The 27,968-nt window shown below is 39.3% G+C and overlaps 1 protein-coding gene, 1 long non-coding RNA gene and 2 pseudogenes across 2 annotated transcripts; 1 reads left to right on the top strand and 3 right to left on the bottom strand.

Annotated features, from left to right (window-relative positions):
* Window positions 1–387: 387 nt before the first annotated feature.
* Window positions 388–8,900, bottom strand: LOC119485530 (annotated as a pseudogene).
* Window positions 2,669–26,506, top strand: LOC119485534. The gene is made up of 3 exons (XR_005206295.1): window positions 2,669–2,681; window positions 5,811–5,820; window positions 26,349–26,506. It is a non-coding gene; the product is annotated as an uncharacterized LOC119485534 (long non-coding RNA).
* LOC119485532 (beta-2-glycoprotein 1-like) lies at window positions 13,761–19,617 on the bottom strand. Its single transcript, XM_037765179.1, has 8 exons — window positions 19,452–19,617; window positions 19,062–19,238; window positions 17,734–17,830; window positions 16,754–16,830; window positions 16,245–16,433; window positions 15,641–15,820; window positions 14,458–14,655; window positions 13,761–13,876 (listed from the first exon to the last, which is right to left on the bottom strand). Exons 1-8 carry the CDS (start codon window positions 19,525–19,527, stop codon window positions 13,812–13,814), a joined length of 1,059 nt encoding a protein of 352 aa, XP_037621107.1. The 5' UTR covers window positions 19,528–19,617; the 3' UTR covers window positions 13,761–13,811.
* On the bottom strand, window positions 20,596–27,968 carry LOC119485531 (annotated as a pseudogene).

Here is a 27,968-nt window from a genome sequence, read left to right as displayed (position 1 = left end):
TGATGTCAGAATTATGAAAAAGTACATTATCATGCGAAGATGTTGCATTTAGTCATTTATTTCCAATGTTTATTTATTTATTTATTATCCTGTTTACCTTCTCATGTCTAAAAATGCTTGTTTTACTTTTGTGTATATTTTTATTTTAATCAACCATTCACATGTGTGTTTTGTTGTCCTGATATACAAGTTCATGCCAAGTTCTTCAGTCTTGTTGGTTCTTTCTGTCCTTTTAATTGTTATCAAATATGACATTTTCCACATCACAAATACACCAGGAGTGCTGCTATCTATTGATGCATTGTTATTTTTATTATTTTTTAAACAGTAGAATGACATTATATATATACAAGTCTGTACACTTCACAGTACAGAACACTGTATAATATGAGTTTTCCCCTCGAAAAAAAATATATCCTGTGAATGTTAATTAAAGATAATTTAAGCCTGAGTCTGGCCTGAGATAGGAGATGCATTTCTCTGCAGGTAAAGACTTCGTCTTTAGAGACGCAGGAGACAAATGGTTTTAACAGCACATATTTTAGACTGTTTTGGCTCTCATACATGTAACACTCACCTGGTCTGAGAGAGGAGGGGATGCAGATCTCGGCAGGTAATAAAATATAACTGCTGAATAAGGCATCCACATTTTTAACTTTATTTCTAGAGATTTATTAATCATATGCAGTTATCAGCACATAGTTTGGGCCATTCTGGCTCAACACTGAGCTCGTTTACAAAGTGCATTTATTTCTGTATGTAACATATGAGTATAATATAGTCATTAAATGGTTTTTTTTGCTCGACACGTTTTGTCAACTATTTTTTTATTCCCGTTAAAAAAAAACAAACACCATGTGATTTACAGTGAGTACACTTCACAGTAAGTTCAACTTCAAACGACTATTATGTGTGCTACTCCCCATTTCATATTCCAGTTTTTTACGGTTTTGTATATATAAAATAAAGAATGTAGAAAGATTCCGTTGCATTTTCCCACTTTCCATCAACCCAGTTAACAGTTCATACAATACAATAAAATACAATAATTATGTTCACAAAAGTATTTTGTTCTCTATACGACATTCAGACTATTAATATGGCAGCAAACAACTATTGTGTATGTAAAGGTATAGTGGAGTAATGTCTACCTGAGCAGAGAATGACGTCACTCTCCCTCTGTGTGTGTTGTAATCCGAGTTTATCTGTGCTTTGTTTACGTAGCCGGTCCGGCCTTGTGTGACTTTTAGTGCATGCGAGTCCCTTTTTGTGCGTCCCACCGGCAAGCTAATGGCCACCATTCTGCACTGCGCTCACACAGCAGTTAACGCTGATAACACCGTCCCGACAGACGGCATAGTCACGGGAGCATAGCGCCCAAATTACGAATCCTGCCATGGCGAAGGCATGACCCGCCCTCTTAGTTAGCTGTGTTAGCTCAATCAGCACTATTTGCACTGTTCACGCTGTTAGCACCGTTAGCTGCTAGCCGCCGGCTCAGGCATCGCCATGCTGACAGCCACATGGAGGCAGTCACAGATTTTCTCTGAATTCCAGGCAGAGCTCCTTTAAATTATGTGTGATTTAACAGAGTGGCATTAATACTCTGATAAACTTCATACCAACTTGAAATCATGTAAATATATTATTGTTACATCATGAAAATGTCTGTTCTTTGGGGCCATAAAATACATTCATATCCTGTGCATGGACTGCTGAAGGAAAATTACCAGACAGAGAGACAGCATGTAAACATTTAGCCTCCCTTTTAAGGGCACACGTAGGATAAGAGAACGTCAATCATGTCCTTAATAATGGGAGTTGTTGGGTGGAGGTTGTGCGGTAGGTGGTGGGCCACGACCATCTCCCAGGCATAGATCATACGAACATTCAGTCCTTTGAACATGGCTCTGAGCACCTTGTCACATTGCAGCGTGTACCAGTCGCTGTTGGTTAGTGCATAAAAAATTGTCAAAGCTTTGGGGTTCCCAGTGCGGATGAGGATCTTTGTGCCTGGAGCCCTGTTCAGGAGCCGCACCACTGCCCTGCGGATGCTCAGCAGCCGCCGGATGTAGACCTCAACGGGGAAAGTGCCGAAGTGAGCCCAGACGCCAATAACTACGACAGTGTTAGGGCCTCCGATTAAGCGATCTATCTCATTGTCAGCAAAACACAGCTCGCTGGCTGCGACAGTGACTATACGGATAGGAACCCCGTGGAAGCGGGACTTCACCAAGATCTTGTTCCCACGGTCCACAGACATGTGAGGTCCAGCTTTCCCCGGGGAGTACGTAGAAAACTCCTGAAGATCTAAAAGTATTACAGAGAGACAGATTAAACTGCAGTGTGAACAAAGTCAAACTGTTACCAGAAAACTCTATGGATCAGCTGCCTACCTGGTAGTCTTTGGGTGAGGAATTCAAACCACATCCTGACCGTGGAGTCTCCAAAAATGTTGACCTCCTTATTTGACAGACACCGAATGGTGGCAGGTACGTCGAATTGGCGAACTGTGGTGCCATCTAGTGCTCCCCACACACCCTTGTGGTAATAGCCAAGGGGTCTAGTTGTCGAAATGCTGCTCTTCACCTCTGGTTGACCTGAAGTTAAAGGATAAGGGTGGATTATTACCAGCCGCGACAGTGTGTGGTTAGTAAAGTTTTCACCTTGTGAATCTGTGTGTGTGTCATCATGGCAGAATGTGGTCCTGGAGACGTCTACTGTAGTGGGAACTACCACAGAGGCGGTTATGAGTACTTTGCCAGTGGTATGTCTGTCTGTCTGTGGACAGATTTTGTCACCACAATAGCGTCACAACTGTGCAAGATGCGGTCACGAAATTTTAGAGGTGTGTGGTTAAAATCAAAATGAAGGTTCAGAGTTCGAGGACAGGTGTGGTCCAAGCCAGGTCACTGGAAGTAGGGGTCTAGGAAATGGGGAAGGGGCCATTGGCCCCTGGTCTCCAGTATAATTACCAGCCACGACGCTGGTATTGTTTTCACCTTGTGAGTCTGTGTGTGAGAACGAGGGTGCTGTAATTTTTCAATACAGTGCTTTTATTCGTCATAACTTTTTTTTAATTTCTGAATAAATATAATAAATGAAACATTATTTAAAAGTTTTCTGAATCTGCTCTTTTGATTTACAGAATATGATTTTACAGGGCAAACATGTCCAGAAGAGTTAAATGTTCAGACGAAGGCTGTGATATGTGTAAAAATAATTATTTAACTTTTCTATTTAAGCTTTTTGCTTTTTGTAAAATTGCATATTTTTAAAGCAAAAACCTTCAGTTTTATTTATTTTTTGCGGATACTGGCCAATACACATGCCAACATGTGAATAAGGGGAGTACTGGTACTTGTTTTCAAGCACTGCTCTTGTGTATTGTAATGGTATACTGGAACATGCAAATACTATAATAGTATAAAGGGATTTTATGAACCTCTTAAGTAGTGGACACACTGCCCGCATGAGACGCGCGTGCCGGCTGCGTGGCGTGTTGTTTTTTATTTCGGCGTCCATGTTAACAGGTTAGAGTGGACACACTGCCTGCATGAAACGCGCGTCTATTTTATAGAATAGAAGGCTTGCCTATTTTACACGCGAGCCGCTCGCGTCTCGGCTGCGTGTCCCAGCAGCAACAGACAGTGAAGGTGATCTATTGACAGTATATGGACATCATATCAGCTACATAATACAGTTTCCATGTCTACACATCTGTAGAATATGTCACAGACAGTGAAAGTGATCTATTGACTGTATATTAACATCATACCAGCAAGATAACTACAGTTTCCATGTCTAGACATCTGTAGAATATGTCACAGACAGTGAAAGTGATCTATTGACTGTATATTAACTTCATACCAGCAAGACTTTACTACAGTTTCGAGGTCTATCTGTAGAATATGTTACGGAGATGAAAAAAAAGTAAAGTTAAGTAAACTTGTTTTTAAATCAACACTTTCATTTCAAAATAAAAGCCCCCAGGCATTTTTTCTATAGACAGAATCCCTTCATTTGTTAACACAAGGCTTTTATTCTGAAATATGAGCAGTCAGTGCTGTGGAACACGCAGTCACTTTGAGTGCTCCAAGAATTGATAAAGTTTGGGGTTTAAATCAACACTTCCTGCTTTCATTTCGAAATAAAAGCCCTAGAGCGGGTTTTCTTTGCACAGAATTCCTTCATTTGTTAACACAAGGCTTTTATTCTGAAATATGTGCCGGACAGTGATGTGGAACAAGCAGTGACTTGGAAAGCATCATAAATGAATACAGTACGGAGTTTTAATTGTTGATTATTACTATTATTTACTAATTACCCCACGTTTCTGAACCTTTCTCTGTCTAAAATAAATATAAATTATATTTATCATGAAGTTAAATGGCCATTAAAAGGCAAACTCTATGCAGAAAGAAAGGGCTGACAGCAGCAGCAGAAACACAGCTGACAGGCAGCCGACACGCAGCCGACACGCAGCCAACTCGCATCTAGTGTGAACACCAGACTCCTGCATCACGCAGCCACCACGCGACGCAGACGCCACGCGCTCCTGATGCGGGTAGTGTGCCCATGGCTTAAGAGACTAGATACACTGCTATCAGCTGGTGCCACATTCATGAACTTTGAGCCTAGTGGTCCATGCAGCGTTCTTCTCAAATTGGGTTGAACAGGTCTCTCTATAGAGGAATGCTAACAGAAGAAAGTGGAAAGTTGTGCACAAATGTTTTCTGCCTGTTTTATTATACGAAGTGGTGGCAGTAGTAAAAAAATTTGCTTTACCTTGCTCTTTTGGCAACACGGTGACTCTGGCAGGTCCTGAAGCCTGAATGTAGACTTTCATGTTGACATCACTAAAGAAAAGCACACAGAATAAAATCTCTCTCTTACACACAAAGGAAGACAAACATTTGAATCATTTTACAAAGTTAAAACTAGAAAGATCAAGCACTAAAATGGGAAGTGCTTGAAAGTTCACTCATCATTACACAAAACTTAGCCTCTACAAATCCATTTTGTGAGTTAAAGCTGCCCTAATTCATATTTCCACATAAACAGTGGGTCCAATGACTTTGTGTAATGTGCCAGGTGTCCCTTACAGTGATGGACCATGGATGTAACATAAGAGCTGGTCACCGGACCCCAAGATGGCGCCTATTCATTCCAATGACAATTGCTTGGCTGGCGCATACACCAAAAAATGCTACCTTCCAAATCTCATACTTTTTCTTTTTACTTTTAGTACTTACTGCAGCTGCCCTTACAAAGTACATACTGTTGCATACAACAGTATGCATACGAATGGGACATACTACCACCTATAACATTGTGTCTTGAACTTTGACCCTCTTGCTTATAGATCTGCTGCGCAGAGGATTGTGGGTCAGAATAGCCAGAAAAACACACTGGCTTGCATACTGCAAAATGCGACCGGATGTAGTAGGACATCCTGGTATTTTTGGCATACTGCATTTGACAGTAGTATTGGTATTGGAACACATATAAGGTTTCTAGCTTCCGGGTTTACTTCCGGGCCCTGCCCACGACTTCCCGCTCAGCCCATAGACTTTGTGAAAAATCGCTTTTATCGGTTCAAGGAAAGTTTTACAAATATAAAACCTCCACAGATCAAAAATTCATAATAGAAAGACTCATAATCAACCTTGTTTGTTCAAAGTGTCCTGTCAACAGTTTTGTAGACGTCTCGTGATGCTCTATGGGGAATATGTTTTTCTGGCCGTAGGGGGGATTCTTTGTTGCAATACCGCCAGTGGCCACTGGAAAAATTTGGAAGCAAGGCAGAGCGGCGGCGCTGTATCCAGGTCCTATTATACATCCATGTGATGACCCCACAGATAATTATCACTTGACTTTGCAGTTCCCCACACCTCTACAAATCATTGTAGCACCTTTCAGCTCATTTTTTTGAGTTAGTAAGTTAGCAACTAGCTGGTGAACACAGCAGAGCATTTAGCAGCTATGACAGATATTTCCCTGTGGAGTTGGTGGAGACCAAACTAGAGCTAAACGGAAAGTGAGTATTGGGCTTACATTTCCCCGTTAACACAACTCCAAATTAATGCTAATGTTGCTCCGTGTCTACTGGACGCTCCATATCCACTGCATGTAAATAAGCCACTGTTTGCTAACACTTTAGCCATATCAATTTTATAAGGTGATATGTCAATAGTTTGTTTTGCTGTTGCAAAAAATAATAAGTGTGCATCTTTCTGAAAAGACCACATCCAAAATAACATGTATGAATTTATAATTTATGAAAGATAAAATGATACACAACAAAATGTTTTTAATGAAAGGCAACTAGTATGATTCAGACTGAGTTTGATTTGCATTATCTTTCAAACTTTAAACATTATTAAACTCAATCTTAAAAGCCTGTAGTTACAAACTTCTGAAACCTCCTACCAAGGAAATAAATAGGTGACATAATGCCAGTCCTGTCTCTCTGCTCCCTCACCTTTGAAAGAGCTTTTCCTCGCCTTCCCTGAGATTTTGTGTGAATCCCTGTGTGCCGTGGGTAGTTCTGGTATCACAGTCCAGGCTCTTTGGCTTGTAGCAGAACCAAGGCTCGCCTGTGCGGGGGTCAGTTAAGTTGCACAGTGGCTGCTGGAGATCACGTAGGCAGACGTTACAGGTGGTAGTTTCCTGGAGTGAGCCTGAGCGGAAGACGCTCTGGTATTGCATCCTGTCAGGTTATTCGATGTTCAGCCTGGTCAGCACTGAGATCGTCTCACTAGGGTGAACCAGCGTCACCTGATAGGATAGAGAACCACAGTTTAAAGCTGCACTGGGTAGAAATGGAGTAAATATGATTTTAAAAAAAGTTATTTTCATAAATCGGTCACTATATCCTGACAGCAGTGCATGAAACGGATAATCTGAAAAAACTCATGTGCCTCTGTGTCCTCTGGTGTCCTCCATAGCTCCTAATGTCATCTGCAAGATTTCACAGACCGGAGGCAAACAACCAATCAGAGCCGAGCTGGAGCCTGCCGTCTCTGAGCAGCTATCAATCACTCGCAAACTCTGATCAAACGGTCAAACTAGGCAGCGCTGATCAAATATGAATCAATATTCTTTTACTAACGCAGACAGAAACATCTTGTAGTGTTCTGTTTAGCTGTAAAATTAAAAAGTTTGTGACCTGGCAGCCATGTTGAGAGCAGTTGAGGAAATACCGAGCACCGCCTACCAAGCCCCCAGGAAGAGCGCCAGCCGTTGATCCAAATTTTCGTAGTGGCCAAACGGCGGTACTACAACTTCCGTGTCTGTCACGCGATGCCATTGGGCCCAAAAATACTTTTTCCCATAGACTTACATTGGGAAAGAGACGTCTGTAACTCAGCGGATAATTTTTTTTGAGGTGAATCAACTTCCCAGTATGAACATTCTAATAGCCCTTATTTAAATAATTTGGTCCTAAAAGTTGTAAAACACACTGATAGCTGAATCCAGAGTTATTTCCCTTCCTCCGTTCATGTGAATGAGACCCAGACCGAGGCTGGAGCGAGGGCTGGGAGACGGAGTTAAAGGAAACGCTACTGCGCCTGCTCTATGGGCCCAATGGATGCAGAAGATCGCCGGATGATCTGGGTACTTTATCACTCGGCAGTCGAGCCATTTTGGCTTCACGGGCCACTGAGACGATCTCATAGGAATGAACGGGAGCCTGCCTCCAACGCTGTATCCAGTTCTCTTCATACACCCATGATTTAGCAACAGTAACCAGATTGAAAGCGTAACAGTATAATCACATTTGCATTATGTTTTTTAGCATCACCTCAACCTGTGCGTCTCCTTCCCAGATTAACGAGAGTACAGCAGAGTAGCTGCCATTGAGATGATCCACCACTTGACCAGCCACACCTGCACTAAGCTGTGGGTTATGCAGCCGGGCGATTATGAAGTCTCCCCCAGACTTCTTGGGACGGCCCTTGAAATCAGAAATTTTGATCATAACGTCCAGCTGATCCCCTACGTGCCACTGTCCTCCTTTCCTCCCTGGCAAAATGGTGAAGGTGCTGTGAGCTGGATCACTGGTCTGTTCCAGGGAGAAAGGATCTGGCAAAGGTGCAGTTTCAGGCCAAGCAATGGCGTCTAGTAAGTGGCGTTGCTCCAGAGCATCCTTAGTGGACAGTGGCTGGAATTTGCAGAGGCCTTGATGCATGTCAGGGTCAGTAACCGAGTTAGAACCTCTCTGGGCAGTGGAAACCCTCTGGGCGATGATGGTGGTGTTCACTTCAGGCTGAAACTGGGTGAGAGACATGGTGACAAAGATGCATCAAAAAAATTAGCTAAATAAAACAAAAGGTCCAAGAAGGAAGATTTTCCCGCTTAAGGCACAGGCCAAATAGGCGGTCGCCTAGGGCGTCACCTTCTGGGGTTGCTGGTTAAATAGAATTATTAAAGAAAAAATGCTGGAGGGCGCCCATCCTCATTTTCTGCTTATGTTTTAGACTGCTTTAGACTTATGTCTTCAATAGGAACAACTGGGGACCAGTAGGTTGGAACACACTGATGGTTTTGATCTCAAGTATACAAGAATGCAGACCTTGAATGGGAAAATACCTTTTCACTCAAATTGTATTCATTTGCAATTGAGAACATAACTGTTGTTGGGCCTCACTGAAACACACACATTTGAAAACAATATCCTGAAATCTGACTAACATTAAAACATTTCAAATAAGATCCAACCTTCAAATTATCCTAAAACCAAGTCCTCACCTGCACAATGTCTTTGTTGTGTAGCACATAGATTGAGATTGAGATCACAGCCAGCAAGAGGAGGATGGAGAAGAACTCCCGTCTTGCACAAAATTTGATGTTTTTGATCATCCTTGCTGCAGAATAGCACTGTGACCACTTCCTCTGGAACTGGATAAAAAAATATAAACAACAGGGTTACACCTTGTTATGCTAAAGAATATTACTATTAGACTATGGCAAGCTGTTTTAATATTTGATAGCTAGACAGGATACTCATTAGAGATATCTGCAACGTCATTTTGCTGAGCCACAATGCTTATTCAAGATATTTCTAATTCTATTTTGACTAGGCAAAACTCTAATTTTAGATATCTGTAATTACATTTTGACTAGTACGATTCAAACTAATTTTGCCATTCATGTGTATGGGGTATCACATTATGGATATCTACAATTCAGTTGCGGATGTCCTCAATGTGAATTATGACTAGTCGTAATTCCAGTTTCAGATATCTACAATTTAATTCCAGTTCAAGATATCTTTAATTCCCCTCAACTGAAGATATCTACATTGTTCTTTTTAGATATCTAAAATCTAATTTTGACTAGCCGAAATTGCCGTTGTAGACATCTCTAACTGGAGTTAGGGATAGTCAAAATGTAATTACAGCTAACTTGAATTAGAGATTGACTACAGGCGAAATGACGTTGGAGATATCTGTAATTACGCAAAGCGGGAGGTGGAAGCTATACACTAATAAGTGATAGTTAATTGATCAACTATCAGTGAAACTGAACAACAACCTGTAACAATGTTACCCGTCTCTCAACTTGTTTTCAACCACATACAGTATCACTGCAGCTACAGTATCTCAGTTAAAACCGGTGGGACAGGTCACAGGGTAGATCCTTTATAAAAACCGGTTCATCTTTGAAAAGGCAACGCATGGTTGTTTGTTGACAGGTTTTTAAAAATAGTTTGACTTTATCACACAATTGATACTTCTGTTGGTTAGGAACAGTACATCCTGCAAACATGTACTCAAATACTGCACTTAGTGGTACTTTAATGGAGTGTTTCCATTTAATTTCTACTCCACTACATTTCAGAGGCAAATACTGTACTTTTACCATAATTATTTCATATATAGCATATTTATAGTTACTTTACAGATTTACAATATCCAATTGTCAAATAAAGCATAGTGTATTAATATAGATAAAGTATATAAAGTAGTTCAAATGAGCCCCACCTTTACCAGCTAACATTAATGCATCAATATATTTCTGAAATGGGTCATTCTGCATAATGATTAGGCTATTTTTTACTTTTGGTACTTGAAGTATATTTTGATGCTAATACTTTTGTACTATTACTTACAGAACATTTTTATGGCATGGGATTTTAAACTAATCATATGTTTTTAACTGTATGTAAATCTAGATTTACACTTTAAGCTTAGCCTAACTGATAAAGTATTATAGTCATGTATTGGAGCACAAAGTAGGCTACAATATTTCCCTCTGAAATGTAGTGGAGAAGAAGTAGTTGTTTTTATGCAGCTCTCTCAATATACTTACACAGACTAGAATTAACAGAATAAAGATCATAGCTGATGCTCAGCTGTGGGTCGGGGCTGGAATTTGCAGTAACTGTGAAAATTGAGCCCACACTGTGGGCTCAATTTTCAAGTCTGAAGCTCCTGCAGAGCAAGTTTAGTGTCAATTGAGCACAAAATGTGGGAGGAGATAGGTTTAATAATTTTACAGTTTTTGAGAAAAAACAGAGTGATGGACTTCATAATTCCTGCCAGGTTGAAGCATCCGAACATTTCTGCTCACTTGGGTCAACATTTTGGTGGAAGTTGCAAAGATGAAGCACGTACGGCTGATTTGTTATGAATTTACAAAGTTTTAAAATGTACACTATTGGCCCACAAAGCCAGTTGAGGAAGTTCAGCATAGAACTATAGACCTGTGTGCAAAGTTTGGTTTATTTTCATGACCAGCAGCATAGCTGCTTGGCCCCTAAATACAATAATAGAAACAAAATAAAAATCTAAATACAGGTCAAATGTTCATACAAGTGTTGTAAACAATACAGATTGGGCAGAAAAATAAATACTGTAGCATAAAATGCACAAAGTAGCATAAAATGGAAAAGTAAAATACAAGCAGCCTACCTCAAAAGTAGGCTATACATATCCTATATTAGAATGGTTAATGGCAACATTTAGTTTTCATGATAAAATAAAATAAAAATATAATGTGTCTTACCTCAACAGAGATTAATTTGAAGAAAACAGTGATGACATTTTGGTGCGATTCTGTAATGTATATAGTTTGTTCTCTTTGCTTTACATGCGTGTAATGAAGCCTATAGAGCCTTCAGCTTGTGTTAACTACAGACCTTATTTCAGGCATCTATAAACTAAAAACCCATTCAAGCAACCCATTGACTTCCAGACGAGGGAACCAGAAGTGATAAAATTATCACTAGTTACTAGGTTCTAGGACTCATTCCTGCAGCACTCTATGACAAGAATGCTGTCTATCTGGAACTGAGAAAAATCAGTGCAACATGTCCTGTAACTGAAGAGGAATGTGGTTTACTGCTTGTTCAGTTGCTTTCATATGTAGGCAGCAGAAGAATGTTGTCCATCTGCATGGTATACACTTCCTGTAATGGCGTAGCCAGTGGGCTGGGTCATTAACCCAGGGGTGTTGCGATGTACTGGTATTGACGATAACCATGATAATCAAAAATGAAATATTGATCATCATATTAATAATACACATATGATAATATTGTGTAAATAATCCAGCGCCTCTTAAATTATTTAATATATACAGTTATGGTTACAGATTCTCTCTCCACCTCCCAACACTCGTTTTTTGAGTGTAATTAATTTGTCAAAAAGGAGACAAAACACACAATAAAAGTTAAAGTTAAAGCTCTCCAGTCATTCGACGCCAGATCGTTGACTCAATCCAAGTGGTAGTTTCTCCTCGGCCTTGTAGCTTGTACTTTTGGAAATCTTGTTCATAGTTTTGACCTCGTTCGAGTTTTTCTAATCCTGTGTTTTTTTCTGTGCCTAGGATCACCGCCTGCCTTCCTGCTTTGCTCATTCCAGCCTGCACATTCATTCATTCTGCCACCATCCATGTTTTTTTTGGCAATAAAGCCTTTTTGTTCAACTTCAGCCATTGGCTGCATCCCAAAGCTCTTAATTGCATCCCTGTTTCCCTCACTTGCGTCTTTTCCTTGCGTCTTAGTCCCTCCCACCAGGGAAGCATGGAGAGACGCAAGGAAACCATGCGAGGAGAGAGGAAACGAGGAAATACGATTTAAGCGACATGAGACGGTCGTTTCCTCTGAAGCGTCACGTGAAGCGACGTCCGTTTCTGATGACAGCAGCAGCTGATCACATCTGGATCAGCTGTCAGTCAGCTTTAACAGCTGTTTGTGTCTGAACTGTACTAATACTAATAAAGACAAGTGCAAGCTGCAGCCTGTATTTCTACTGTGGACTGCTTAGAGGCTCAGGAAACATCTCTACTGGCACAATAACTTTATATTATTTATTCATTATTAGCGTCTGTAGTTATTGATATTCTGATTGTGAGTTAATTATTTCATAACCCAGAATATGACTGTGGTGTTTTTTGAACACTGGACATTATTTATTAGGCTAAAGGGAAAATGTAAATGATGTAACTCATATCAAACCCGACGTTCAGGAATCATCAGCCTCATGTGACTGAATGGAAATGATGATAAATGATGTAAAAGGTGTTTGTTGCTGACAGACAGACAGACTCTACTTTTCTCTCTGACTTTAATAGTTTCATTAATAAAAGTTAACGGGGGAAATAACAGATCATGAAAAGACAAATCATTCTAAAAAATGCGGAAAGTCATTTCAAGTCAGTTTGTCAGGTATTATAAACCCCTCTCAGTGTCGAGCTCCTTCACTGGCAGTGTGTGAAGCAGAGCTACTGCAGGTCCTTCTGCTGCTGTTCAGAGCTTCAGTTAACACAGATTATAACTAGATGGTGAATCAGAAGACAACTAAAATATAAAACGTTTAATATGTGATCTGTTTTCACTCTGGTATAAAACTCAAGTGATGTTGAGATGTAAAGTTATCAGATCAGTCTGATCTGCAGCAGCGTCCAATCAGTAACTGATATCCAATAAGGGGGCGTGTCGGTCGGCAAAAGACTTCCGTGCAGGATACACTGGTGTATCCTCGCTCATAGCTCCTCCGGCAAGCCTCCTCGATCCTCGATCCTCGCTCCTCGATGCACAAATAAGGGCTTTGGGACGGTCTTCAATATGGCGCACCAGAACAACTTCCGGTTCAAGCGAGGAGCGAGGAGCGAGGAAACGAAATTTAAGAGCTTCATCTTGTAGTGTACTGTTTAGCTTTAAAATGAGAAAGGTTGTGAACCGGCAGCCATGTTGAGATCTGTTGAGTAAATACCAAGCACCGCCCACCAGCCGGAGCACAGTCAATAGGAACGCTCTCTCTCTGAAATGAAGATTTTTTTAAAGCCTGAAAACAGAGCCATGAGGAGCTGAATAAAAGTATGGCTTTTCCTAAAAAGAATTCTGATTGTGAATTAATCATTTAAAAAATTTCAGCGGGTCCAAAATTAATGTTTTGTTTATCTCTGTGGAAGATATCTGACATTTGGTTCCCACTTCTAACAAGGCTTGTGAGCAAATAGTAAAACGACGTTGGTATCACGTGGTATCAGTTAGTGTTGAAAAAACGGATAAATGGCTGAGATTGACGGTAAGTGCCTGGCATCGACTTGTTATGAAGTGAATGCAATGGAACAGGGGAGAATGAGACATCTAGTGGCTGAATGTTATGAATGTTATCAATAGCACCTTTAAGAAACTTCTTCTACTCCGTTTCTACAAACCTATTATTGGTCTTTTATTTAAAGTTCAAGAAGACTGAACAGAGAGAAGAAAACAAACCACAACGACAACCAGAACACACCAACACCTATTCCATATTGCAGTAGTTTAATAATGATCAGAGAAGAGATCTGCTGCTGTTTCAGCACTGTGTGATTTCTGATGGAAGTGAGCTTGAATAAAAGTTATAATCAATGCCCCTGGGCTCTGGAAAAGAGACAGACACACAAAGATACAGAGAACAGGTTAGAAGGTTTACACTATACCATCATAGAAGTACAGATCCTTAATAATTAAAGTGTTTCTCTTTTATAGTGTAAGGAACAGACCGCGTCTGGTGATAATTTGTAGGAGACAAAAATATGTAAATATTTCAACTGCACTGGCAAAAACCCAAAACACAGAAAACAACTCAGTCTGGTCTACAAAAAATCTGAAGGCCTCTGGACACAGTGCTATACTGTGACAAATTTGGGAGATCTCAATTGGGATAAATGGGGAATAAAAACATGTAGACAACAAAGATAATGCCAAGTAACTCTGATGTCAGTTGAAGTAACCACTGTCTCTTTAAATTCACTAAAATGGGACAATTGGAGTTAGAAAAGGGCAGTTAATAACTTTTTTTTTACTTGAACAGCTCACACTTCAAAGGTTGTGAGTGATAGTAAAGTAAAGACAAATAAAAACATAAATAAATCAGATAGAATAAAGTAAAGTCTATCTAGTGTTCGGACTATTTGGCTGCTTTTTAAGAAATATTGTGTTTTTCATGAAATATTCCTTACCCTCAAAGCATTCAGGGATTTTGAGTTTTCCATCGATGCACTGGGTTGGCACTGCGTAACCACACTTCCTGGTCTTGTCCATGCAGTAGACCGAGACAATCTCTTTGTGTAAGACTGTGTTCGGGGTGAAGTCGGCGATCCAGAGTTTCCGTCCTTTGTAAAATATCCTTGCTTTCCGTATGCCAACACTGCAAGGGGCTGTAAGTCACAAAGAGAAGAAAACAAAAACATAATTGAGAGTGGTTAGCTGCGTTATATTCACAATGATCTGGGAAGTAATATCGAAACTGGCTGATTGAAATTAAATTAGGAGTGAAAGTAATTGGGATGGGATTATCACCAACAAAAGACCAGGACAGAGTGGGAATAGAATCCAAAAACAACATGAAACACAAACTACACAAAACATGAATCCAAACTGGGAAACACATGAAAAAACAATCCTTTTCTATAAAGCTAAACTCTCAAAAACAGCTGAATACTACAAGTAGGTCTCAAGCATGGATGTATAAAGAGAACTGGATGCAGCGTTGGAGGCGGGGCCCCGTTCATTCCTATGAAAGTTGCTCAGTGGTGCTTGAACCCAAAATGGCTCGACTTCCAAATGGAAAAGTACCCTGATCTTGCGGCGATCTTCCGCATACATTGGGCCCATGGAACATGCACAGTAGCGTCCGCTCAGTCACACGGCTAGGTCACTGAGTCACAACGTCACGCTGTCGTCACGGCTTGCGCTGTCGTCACGGCTTGCGCTGTCGTCACGGCTTGCGCTGTCGTCATGGTCTGGGTCTCATTCACGTGAACGGAGGAAGGGAAATAACTCTGGATTCAGCTATTAGTGCGTTTTACAACTTTAAGGACCTCATGATTTAAATAAGGACTATTAGAGTGTTTGTACTGGGGAGTTCAATTACCTCAAAAAAAATTATCCGCAGGTTTACAGATGTCTCTTTTCCAATGTAAGTCTATGGGAAAAAGTATTTTTGGGCCCAATGGCATCACGTGGCAGACACGGAAGTTGTAGTACCACCGTTTGGCTACTACGAAAATTGGGATCAACAACCGACACTCTTCATGGGGGCTTGGTCTCAAGTTCAACTTCACATTGCAAGATCACCCAAGAAATGCGGCTATCAACAAAATTTGTAATGTCAAATAACGGTGATAACGGTTATAGCCCTACCTTTGCAGGATGGCTTTTCAGACCAATTTCCATTCCGCTGACAAACAATCTGGAGGCTTCCCTCAAGTACATAGTCTCCATTGCAGCCATATTTGATCGTTTCCATGTAGTCATAGTCTCTCTGGTCGTCACTTGACATGTAGCCTTTGAAAATGTTCTCCGGTGGATGGCAGGTCACCACTGTTAGGGGAACAATTCAGTCCATTCATTAGAGAGACTCTACTAATGAACATGTAGCTAGACATCACATTGTCTGTCACTTATATATTTGTATCAGTTGTTTGCCAAGTGTATTGGAAAGTGTATCTCCCCTGGAGAATTCCCCTGGAGATGGTGAAGACCAAATGTGGTAGAATTGCATCTAATTTATTTATTAGTGTGTTGTCCTTTTCAGGTTATTATACATTAACGAAAACATAGTTTTGAATATTATTTCCCATTTCTGCTAATAGATCCCCTGAAATGTTACACACTGTTCCTTTAAAAGTTTTATTCTTCAGTAAAACTTTGAAGCAATGTTTGTGACCAGTAAATACATCTTGGGATGCCACAATAACTACTCTTGGTATTATTACAGCAGCTCCTGCTTTTCAAACCTTTATACCTCGACATTCAGGTGTCTTGGTCCAGTTGCCACTGACGGTGCACTCTGCTCTTGCGTTGCCAATAAGTACGTATGGAGGCAGACACTTGTACGTCACTCCGACGCCGTAATCAGTGGTGTTCCCTCTGATCCTCTTGTCATAGATTATCATCCCAAACGGTGGGATCGGAGCGAGACCACAGGACACAGCTACGAGAGGAGAGACAGAATATGCAAATTTATTTATATATAAAATGCATGCTTGTACTGTATGTGTCTGTTTTTTCTATTGTCTATAATAAGAATGTGTATTTCTTATATTATTTTACATTTACAGATGAGCAAATTGAGTGATAGCTTAGTTGTGGTACATTTCTAGTTAAGTACAAATGTGTTTTTACTGGCCTATAATATCAAGTTTCGGTTGTGTGCCTGTCTTCTAAGAGAAAAAGAAAATTATGTACTGCATGTTTTATGCTTTCTTATTTATTTCCCTGGTCTTGCTGAAGGATTAGTAGTGGATTACATACGTATGCACTCAGGTACCGGTTTGCTCCACGTTCCATTGGCAAGGCACACAGCAGTGGCATCTCCAGTCAAGGTGTACCTGTGCAGAGCCATACACACACTTTAAAAGGCTACTCTGTCAAAAAGTAAGCACAACTACAAGCCAAGTATACCTTTCTGTAGGCCTATAAAGCAAGAATACTTAATTATACTTTTCTTAAGTATATCTCGATCAAAAGATTAAGTACAAGTATAGGCCTATAAGCTTGTCAATATGAGCCAAGTATACTAAGACTTTTCTGTATACTTGTCAGTATGAGCCAAGTATACTTAGACTTTTCTGTATACTTGTCAGTATGAGCCAAGTATACTTAGACTTTTCTGTATACTTGTCAGTATGAGCCAAGTATACTTAGACTTTTCTGTATACTTGTCAGTATGAGCCAAGTATACTTGGACTTTTCTGTATACTTGCCAGTATGAGCCTAGTATACTTAGACGTTTCTGTATACTTGTCAGTATGAGCCAAGTATACTTAGACTTTTCTGTATACTTGTCAGTATGAGTCAAGTATACTTAGACTTTTCTGTATACTTGTCAGTATGAGCCAAGTATACTTAGACTTTTCTGTATACTTGCCAGTATGAGCCTAGTATACTTAGACGTTTCTGTATACTTGTCAGTATGAGCCAAGTATACTTAGAGGTTTCTGTATACTTGTCAGTATGAGCCAAGTATACTTAGATGTTTTTGTATACTTGGCAGTAAGTATACCTATGTATACTTTTGTTAAGTATATCTCTGATAAGTACATATAAAAGTAAACTGAAAGTATACTCTCTTATTTTAAGTGTAAAAGAAGTATACTAATAGCACACTTGAATAAACTTCTTTGTGGTAAAGGTATTCAGTCAGTTATATACACCAGTGTATTAGGGACAGCAAGGTAGCTGAGAGAGAGCAAATGACACATGTCAAACTCAACAAGATGTTCTTGCTTTACCCTTCATCACAAGTATAGTTGATGATACTCTGGAACACGGTATCCTCATAGTACAGTTCTCCATTAGACAGTGGATCAGGAAAAGGGCACCGTTTTGCTGCAGGAGAGAATACAGAGAACACGTGTAAATGGAAGGTTTTACTATTCGGTTATTTTGTCATGAATAATGCAAACATAGATTGACATGTTTGCTGTATCTGCTGTAGTCGCATACAACCATAATGAAGATAAGTAATGGTCTAGACATGTTCTCTCTTACAGATAACTAATAACCAGTGGTGGAAGAAGTACTTCGATCCTTTATTTAAGTTAAAGTAATAATACCACACTCTGAAAATACTCTGTTACAAGTAAAAGTCCTGCATTTAAAATTCTACTTGAATAAAAACACTTAAGTATCACCAACAAAATGTGCTTAAAGTATCAAAAGTAAATGTACGCACTATGCAAAATAACTCCCTTCAGAGTGTTCATTTATGGAGCCCTCAGTGTCCCCAAAGATTATACATTTTTAATTTTATGCACACAAGATAAAATATTGGGTGCTGCAAGATAAAAAATTCATATAAATATAAAAATTCAGATAAGGACTTCAGGGAGTCTCCCAGGGATGTGGGCCTTTAATCCATAAAAATATATCTTATTTAATAATTTGATCTTTTGTTTTGTTTTGTTTAGGCAAAGTAACTAAAGCTATAAAATTCCTGAAGTGAAGTAAAAAGTACAATATTTACCTATTGAGAGTTAGTGGAGTAGAAGTATAAAGTAGCAGAAATGTCTTTACTTTACTCAAGTAAAGTACAAGGACTTCAAATTTGTACTTAAGTACTTGAGTCACATTCAACCACTGCTAATAACTTACTCCTTAGTACTGGATATTATTACATATTCATATACTGCATCATAAAAGACAAATCTACAGCATATTTGTATAAGTAACAATACGTGCTTATTTACATATTCGTAATACAAATAATATAATAAATAAGAGTATCAGAATCTGTTAGAAATGGTTCACATTGCTCCACATGCTTGATAAACATTCCTCCCAAAATCTATGAAAGCGTTGCATTTTTCCACGCCACATCAAAAATAAGTCTTCATTTATAGTAACATTGGAAAATGTGTCAGTGATAATCAATTGATGACTGCAGTTAAAATGACATTACTATACAACTATGTTAATATGAAAAGGTTTCCTTAATGATGTTGATGTTTCCTGCTCCTGTTCACTGTTAAACTTCAAAAGTAACTCAAGTGTATAAATTTGCAGCACAAGATTATCTGTCACGAGACCCTCTGTTCTCGATAGAATAATGGAGACCCACGTATGCACATTAATCTGGTTTTCGTCCACTCTCCACTGGCGCCGCAAACAATCTTCCGAGGGCCCAACATGGGGGTGTATCCTTGTTTACAGCTCAGCGCTAACTCCACACCGGGGCTGTAGTACCTCTGGAGCCCATCCGTCTCGATGTCGGCAGCCAGTACAGGCCTATAACACACTGCAGAGACAAGTGGGTTTAATAATAATTATGTTTACTCCAAAAACTAAACATGATCAATAAACAAATGCCTTTAGAAATGGCATCTTGTAACATCTAGAGATTACCTCATGCTAAAGCCTTGAAAACAGATAAAGTAATAAATGTGTAGACCAATGTATGCAGTTCAAGCCATATAATGTAACAAAAAAAGCAAGAAATAATAGCAAATACCATTGTCTTGTTGGGATGTCACGATGGTGAAAAACACAAATGGACATAGCAGAAACAAAGTCAGCATGCGTTCCATCTTTTGTAGAAATGTCCAGATGCTCCTCGGCTCTTTCCTGTGGTCTCTGGCTCAGATACTGAATCTCTGTCCCCTTCTCTCACTGCTGTTTGTGTTTCTCTAAAAGTCAACAGATAAGAGCAGCATGAAGTAACTGCTCATTGGTGAGCCTTGTTTTGTTTTCTATCTGCTTTGTGCAATACCAGATTTACTGGCAGTGAAAAGCTCCGGCAGCGGACTTTCCCTTGTTGCTTCAATATTATGAAACATCAGCCCATTTGGCCCCATTTTGCTGTTGCTTGAATCATTTTTAAGAATACCACCAAAGGTGTATGTGTCCATTTTACAAGATTGCATTACCAAAGCTATACAACATTTTATTACTTTAGTACTTTAACTGAGCTGAGACCTACAAAGACAGACGCTTTTACACAAACTCTATTGGTTAAAGGTTTATATTTGTATGTAGACAAATATATTTTTCTAAATAATACATCCATAGAGCATTTAGAAAGGTGCCGAATGAAAGTATGGCTTTTCCTGAAAAAAAATATTAGGATTTTGGCGGGTCCAAAATAAATGTTTTGTTCATCTCTGTGGAAGATATCTGACATTTGGTTTCCACTTCTAATAAGGCTTGTGAGCCAACAGTATAATGACGTTGGGATCACGTGGTATTTCTGGGTCGTCAGTTAGTGTGGAAAAAAAACGGATAAATGGCTGAGATTGACGGTACGTGCCCGGCAACGACTTGTTGTGAAGTGAATGCAATGGAACGGGGGAGAATGCGACATCTAGTGGCTGAACGTTGTCAATAGCACCTTTAAAACTATACAAGCATGATGTTTTTATGGTCTCAACCTTTGTGTCAGTTTATGCCATTGAAGGCATTTCACCGCTCATCACTTCTTCAGTTATACTGGCCGATATACTGATGGCTGTGAGTTGTTCACACAATGATACCACATAAGAGTGGTTAAGGTCATATAGCAGTTAAGAGGGAGATCAGATTCACATTAAATTCACACAGGAATAAGGTGTGAATTGGTATCAGATCTCCTAGTAAAAGATGTCAGATTTTGGACACAGTTCAGATCTTCAGTTTTTATTGTAACCTCAGTAGGTACAGGTATGTATGGTCAGTATGTAGCAGCAGATTGAAAACAACACAGGTACTATTATTTTATTATTATTAGCTGATAATAACAGGTAAAAATAAAATAAGTGACCTCTGTCTCTGTTGTATTTTCTTTATTCATGATCCAGTCATCCACTGTGAGTGTACATGGTGTTTCAGGTCATTCTGTGCAGAGTTATGCAGGTCTTGCAGGGCTCGTGGGGCTTGCAGGGGGTGAAGCAGCACACATTGTGATTTCTGATGGAAGGCTTTTGGCTTTTAAGGTGTACTCCACCTTGCCTGGTTCTAAAAGCAATAGAAAAAAAGGCAGATATTATACTGTGATCATAAAATGCTTAGCTACATGGAAACATCATGGACTTTTCCTATCACATCTGAAAGCCATCTGACAGACTTATTATGTCACATTTTTAGGGTAGAGGGCAATTTAAAACCCTTTGCATACATTTGTATTTGTAATTGTTTGTGGAGCATCCAAACCCCAACAGGTGGAACTAGACAGGCTTGAATTAGATTTATCGAGCTGACCAGAACTCACCCACAAAGCACTCCGGGATGGGGAGGGTCCCATCGTTACAGGTGCTGGCCACAGGATAGCCACACCTGTCAGCCCTGTTCATACAATAGAAGACAACATGCTCTCCATGGAGGACTCTGTTGGGTTTCAGGTCTGCGATCCAGAGCTTCTTGGCATTGTAGAAGATACGGCCTCTTTTGATGCCAACTGTGCAGGGAGCTGGACGAGGAAACAGAGCAGATAAAGCATGTTTTAAGATAAGAAAACTAAATACAACGAGACAAAAGATGGAAAGAAAAAAAAGGGTGTGGATCATTATAATTATTGTTGTTGTTGTTATTGGTGGTGTTGTGTGTATTGTTATTATATATTTATTTGTTTTTTATATATATTATTACTATTTACTTTGATGTTATTATTATTATTATTATAATAATTATTTCTGTAGTTGTGGAACTTAGTTATCAACATTATTACAATTACCTTTTATTTATTTATTTATTTATTCATTTATTTATTTATTTATTTTTCCTCCTTCCTCACCTCGGACATACCTGCACATGCCTCTAGTTATTCACAACTATTTACATATGAATATATGACCCACTTTCATACATGCACACAAACATTTACAATACTCCCACTAACTAAAACAACCAAAAATTGGTACCATATTCAAATCATAACATCTGCTTCATACGTCTTATGTATATCTTGTGTTACACCTTTGTCCGTACAATTTGTCACCTGTTTGTACTATGTCACACTTACAAAAAAAAAACACGTTTTTTTTCACCAGACATTGCACATCCAGTCAGTGGATTATAGCATTAGTAATATTGGGTTGAAGCTAATTTTAACTCCCAAATTTGCATGAAAGCAGCGCTGAAGGTTGAGAAGAGTTTATTATTTTAACTAACCAGGGGGCTGGAGACTCTCTCAGCTTGTAACGGACAGAAACAATCTGAACATATCTGGATACTTGTGGTTTACTAATTGACTGGTGGTCCAGAATCATAAATACATGGTTTTAGCCTGAGACTGATCTGATTTCCCCATGACTCACCTCTGCAAACTGGCTTGGAAGTCCAGTTTCCTGTGTTTTGGCACTGGATCTCGGCCTCACCATCCAGATAATAATGCTCATTGCAGCCGTACTTAACCTTCTCCTTGTAGCCGTGTTGCCTCATCACAGCGAAGGTGATGATGCCATTTGGTATGGCTGTTGGGATGGCGCAGCTCACCTCTGGGATGATCAAACATGTGAGGAGGTTTGAATTAGTAGTTGCGAAAGGGTATGCTGTCTATGAAAATAAATTATATGATATAAAATATGAAGGGGGCTGGTTTTATTGTGGCATATCCTATAGATTTGATTTGGCCCATAACTAATCACGAAGAAGAGAAATAGATGAAAGATGGTTAAAGAATATGGAGAACGCTGACATCGTGACATCGTCTGCGTACCTCGGCACACCGGTGGCGCCGTTGCACTTCAATCAGCCATGCAGGATCCCCTCTCATAACTTGGTGCCTTAGGTGGTTTACACTCATATGTCCAGCCTTGCCCATACATGGTGGTGCTTCCATTAACCGGCTTATCATGGGTGATTCTTCCATCTATAGGTGGCCTGGGCAGCTGGCAGTTCACAACTGTGAGAGGAGAAACGATAATGCAAGAGTTATACTGATATCAAGTCTGCAGCATTTCTTCTCTGTGAGCCTTAAGAATGCAAAATCTACTTTAAGCTGATGTCAAAATGAGTATGTATACTGCTTTCTAGATAACAAAGTGAGCAGGGGTGGAAGAAGTACTCAGATCTTTTACTTAGCCTAGGTAAAAGTAGCAATACCACAGTGTAGAAATACTCTGTTACAAAATGTTATGTAAGTAAGTTAGTAAGTAAGTAAGTAAGTAAGTAAGTAAGTGAGTGAGTGAGTGAGTGAGTGAGTGAGTGAGTGAGTGAGTGAGTAAGTAAGTAAGTAAATAAGTAAGTGAATAAGTAAGCAAGTTAGTGAGTGAGTGAGTGAGTGAGTGAGTGAGTGAGTGAGTAAGTAAGTGAGTAAGTAAGTAAGTAAGTAAATAAGTAAGTGAATAAGTAAGTAAGTAAGTGAGTGAGTGAGTGAGTGAGTGAGTGAGTGAGTGAGTAAGTAAGTGAGTAAGTAAGTAAGTAAGTAAATAAGTAAGTGAATAAGTAAGTAAGTAAGTGAGTGAGTGAGTGAGTGAGTGAGTGAGTAAGTAAGTGAGTAAGTAAGTAAGTGAATAAGTAAGTAAGTAAGTAAGTAAGTAAGTGAGTGAGTGAGTGAGTGAGTGAGTGAGTGAGTAAATAAGTAAGTAAATAAGTAAGTGAATAAGTAAGTAAGTAAGTGAGTGAGTGAGTGAGGGAGTGAGTAAGTAAGTGAGTAAGTAAGTAAGTAAGTAAGTAAATAAGTAAGTGAATAAGTAAGTAAGTAAGTAAGTGAGTGAGTGAGTGAGTGAGTGAGTGAGTGGGTGAGTAAATAAGTAAGTAAATAAGTAAGTGAATAAGTAAGTAAGTGAGTGAGTGAGTGAGTGAGTGAGTGAGTAAGTAAGTGAGTAAGTAAGTAAGTAAATAAGTAAGTGAATAAGTAAATAAGTAAGTAAATAAGTGAGTGAGTGAGTGAGTGAGTGAGTGAGTGAGGGAGTGAGTGAGTGAGTAAGTAAGTAAGTAAATACATAAGTAAGTAAGTAAGTGAGTGAGTGAGTGAGTGAGGGAGTGAGTGAGTGGTGAGTAAGTAAGTAAGTAAATACATAAGTAAGTAAATAAGTGAGTGAATAAGTAAGTAAGTAAATGAGTGAGTGAGTGAGTGAGTGAGTGAGTGAGTGAGTGAGTGAGTGAGTAAGTAAGTGAGTAAGTAAGTAAGTGAATAAGTAAGTAAGTAAGTAAGTAAGTAAGTAAGTGAGTGAGTGAGTGAGTAAGTAAGTAAGTAAATACATAAGTAAATAAGTGAGTGAATAAGTAAGTAAGTAAATGAGTGAGTGAGTGAGTGAGTGAGTGAGTGAGTGAGTGAGTGAGTGAGTGAGTAAGTAAGTGAGTAAGTAAGTAAGTGAATAAGTAAGTAAGTAAGTAAGTAAGTAAGTAAGTGAGTGAGTGAGTGAGTGAGTGAGTGAGTGAGTGAGTGAGTGGGTGAGTAAATAAGTAAGTAAATAAGTAAGTGAATAAGTAAGTAAGTAAGTGAGTGAGTGAGTGAGTGAGTGAGTGAGTGAGTAAGTAAGTGATCCTGAACTCATCCTTAGCCATAATATTACATCACAATTTATTTGTTGATAATATTTTGTGTTAATAATCTGAATCTGCAAAGTAACTAGTAACTGAAATGTATCAAATAAATGTAGTGAAGTAAAAAGTACAATATTTGCTTCTGAGATGTAGTGGAGTAGAAGTAGAAAGTAGCATAAAATCAAAATACTCAAGTAAAGTACAAGTACCTCAAAAATGTACTCAAGTACAGTACTTGAGTAAATGTACTTAGTAACTTTCCACCACTGAAAGTGAGTTAACAAGGCAAATGTCAAAATAATAACTTTATGGACACAAATACATAGTGACAGAAATTAAGCAAATGAAAGTGCATCAATAAACAAATAGAATATTTAGAATAGTTTCCTAATTTGTATTTTTTTTTTTAAATGTTAAGACTTTGGATGTTGTGTTTGCTCTGCGTATATTTTCCTCCTGTACCTTTGCAGAGAGGTGGTGGATTGCTCCAGGTGCCATCATGCAAACAGCTGCTCTTATTGTCTCCCTGCATGACATACCTGACAAAGTTCACAGACATATATTACTGCAAACACACACCTTGTAATGATCTGTTTTTGTGACTTTTTTGTTTTTATCAGCATTCAGTCTTACCCGTCATCACATGTGTAGTTAAGCACACTCTTGTATGGAGCTTCTGTCATCCCCATTAAAGGCTGCAGAGGTCCAGGGAGTGGACACATCTTAGCTGTAGAAGAGATGTTACAGTAAACTCACATTTTCTTCACAGGTCATTTCAGAGAGAGAGAGCGTTCCTATTGGCTGTTCATTCAAAGGAGGCAGCTGTCAATCACTTGCGAACTCCGATCAAACGGTCAAACTAGGCAGCGCTGATCCAATATGAATCAATATTCTGTTACTGCAATGCCTATTTCTCGCATTAAATGTTTTCAGAAACATCTTGTTGTGTACTGTTTAGCTGTAAAATGAGAAAGCTTGCTCCGGCTGGTGGGCGGTGCTTGGTATTTCCTCAACTTATCTCAACATGGCTGCTTTCTCATTTTACAGTTAAACAGTACACTACAAGATATTTATAAAAGCATTTGAGGTGAGAAATAGACATTACAGTAACAGAATATTGATTCATATTTGATCAGCGCTGCCTAGTTTGACCGTTTGCGAGTGATTGACAGCTGCTCAGAGACGGCAGACTCTAGATCAGCTCTGATTGGTTGTTTTCCTCCGGTCTGTGAAATCTTGCAGATGCCATTAGGAGCACCGTGATCATGGAGCACCATGATCTTTTACAGATTACCTGTCTCATGCACTACTGTTAGGATATAGTGACCATTTTATAAAAATAACTTTTTTTAAAATCATATTTCCTCCAATTTTACCCACTACTGCTTTAAATTCAGACTGTATCGGTGTTTGAAAACTCATAAACCTGTATTTTGATGAAACTGCTTAAAACTTGCATTCTGTGCTTCTTAAATTGATTGTTTCCTGATCCATATATACTGAATATTTCAAAGAGTTTATGATTCTTACAGAATTTTGTTCTTGTCATGGTGAAAAAAGCCTCATCATGTGACAGGTGAAGCAGATGGAGCTGGGCGTCATCGAGTAAAATAAACCGTACAACACACCTCGCTTTCCTCGTTCTACCTTTGGATGGTTGTAAAAATGTATGAATTACATCTGTTCTGGTGTTGCACGTCTAAGTAAGAGGACGACAACTACATTGTTAAAATGGAGTCGAGTGTAAACTCACGGGAGCATGTCAGGTCTGACTGCGTCCATTGTCCTGTGCCGGTGCAGGTCGTCCTTCGAGGGGTCGCCGTTGAAGGGGAGTACCCCCGTTCACATGTGAGGGTCACCTCTTCTCCGACCTCATACAAATGCTTCAGGGTCAACTCATCAATCCCGTCAGCGACAAAAGGTCGGCCACATACTGGTTAAAGACCAGAATTTGACAAATACAGGACTGTCTCAGAGAATTAGAATATTGTGATAAAGTTCTTTATTTTCTGTAATGCAATTAAAAAAACAAAAATGTCATGCATTCTGGATTCATTACAAATCAACTGAAATATTGCAAGCCTTTTATTCTTTTAATATTGCTGATTATGGCTTACAGCTTAAGAAAACACAAATATCCTATCTCTAAATATTAGAATATTTCCTCAGACCAAGTAAAAAAAAAGATTGATAACAGTAAAACAAAATCAAACATTTGAAAATGTCCATTAATGCACTCAGTACTTGGTTGGGAATCCTTTTGCACGGATTACAGCATCAATGCGGCGTGGCATGGAGGCAATCAGCCTGTGGCATTGCTGAGGTGTTATGGATGCCCATGATGCTTCAATAGCGGCCTTTAGCTCATTTGCATTGTTGGGTCTGGTGTCTTTCAGCTTCCTCTTCACAATACCCCACAAATTCTCTATGGGGTTCAGGTCAGGGGAATTGGCAGGCCAATCGAGGACAGTAATGCCATGGGCAGTACACCAGTTACTGGTGGTTCTGGCACTGTGGGCAGGTGCCAGATCATGCTGGAAAGCTCTATGGAGATGAGGATTTCATTTTCCAGCATGATCTGGCACCTGCCCACAGTGCCAGAACCACCAGTAACTGGTGTACTGCCCATGGCATTACTGTCCTCGATTGGCCTGCCAATTCCCCTGACCTGAACCCCATAGAGAATTTGTGGGGTATTGTGAAGAGGAAGCTGAAAGACACCAGACCCAACAATGCAAATGAGCTAAAGGCCGCTATTGAAGCATCATGGGCATCCATAACACCTCAGCAATGCCACAGGCTGATTGCCTCCATGCCACGCCGCATTGATGCTGTAATCCGTGCAAAAGGATTCCCAACCAAGTACTGAGTGCATTAATGGACATTTTCAAATGTTTGATTTTGTTTTACTGTTATCAATCTTTTTTTTTACTTGGTCTGAGGAAATATTCTAATATTTAGAGATAGGATATTTGTGTTTTCTTAAGCTGTAAGCCATAATCAGCAATATTAAAAGAATAAAAGGCTTGCAATATTTCAGTTGATTTGTAATGAATCCAGAATGCATGACATTTTTGTTTTTTTAATTGCATTACAGAAAATAAAGAACTTTATCACAATATTCTAATTCTCTGAGACAGTCCTGTATATAAGGATTCACTGGAATAATGTTCACAACACAGCAACATTAGCCTACACCCCACAATCTACTGTGTAGATTAGAATGTCGTGAAATGTTGTGCACATTTTACTTTTGATGATCAATCATGTGCAAAAGGTGCATTAGATAAGAAAATGCAAATAGATAAAGGACAGAGATTAACAGCAAGTCATACAAGAATACTGTTGCAGCACATTACCAAAAAGCACATGCTCGAATACAAATAAAGCAATTATCCTGCTCCATTGTACCTTTCTTGGATGTTACAGTTGTATATAGAGCTACTTGGCAAAGGACCAGCAAAGCCAACGTCGGAGCCATCTTCTTGGGAGCGAAGTCTCCTCAGTGTTTCCTGTGTCTGGGTGAGGATGGAGCCCACATAAGGGCTGCTGCTGGGTAAACGGGCCC

Source organism: Sebastes umbrosus, chromosome 3, assembly GCF_015220745.1.
Source record: "Sebastes umbrosus isolate fSebUmb1 chromosome 3, fSebUmb1.pri, whole genome shotgun sequence".
NCBI lineage: Eukaryota > Metazoa > Chordata > Actinopteri > Perciformes > Sebastidae > Sebastes > Sebastes umbrosus.
This window is presented reverse-complemented; position numbering and strand designations above follow the sequence as displayed.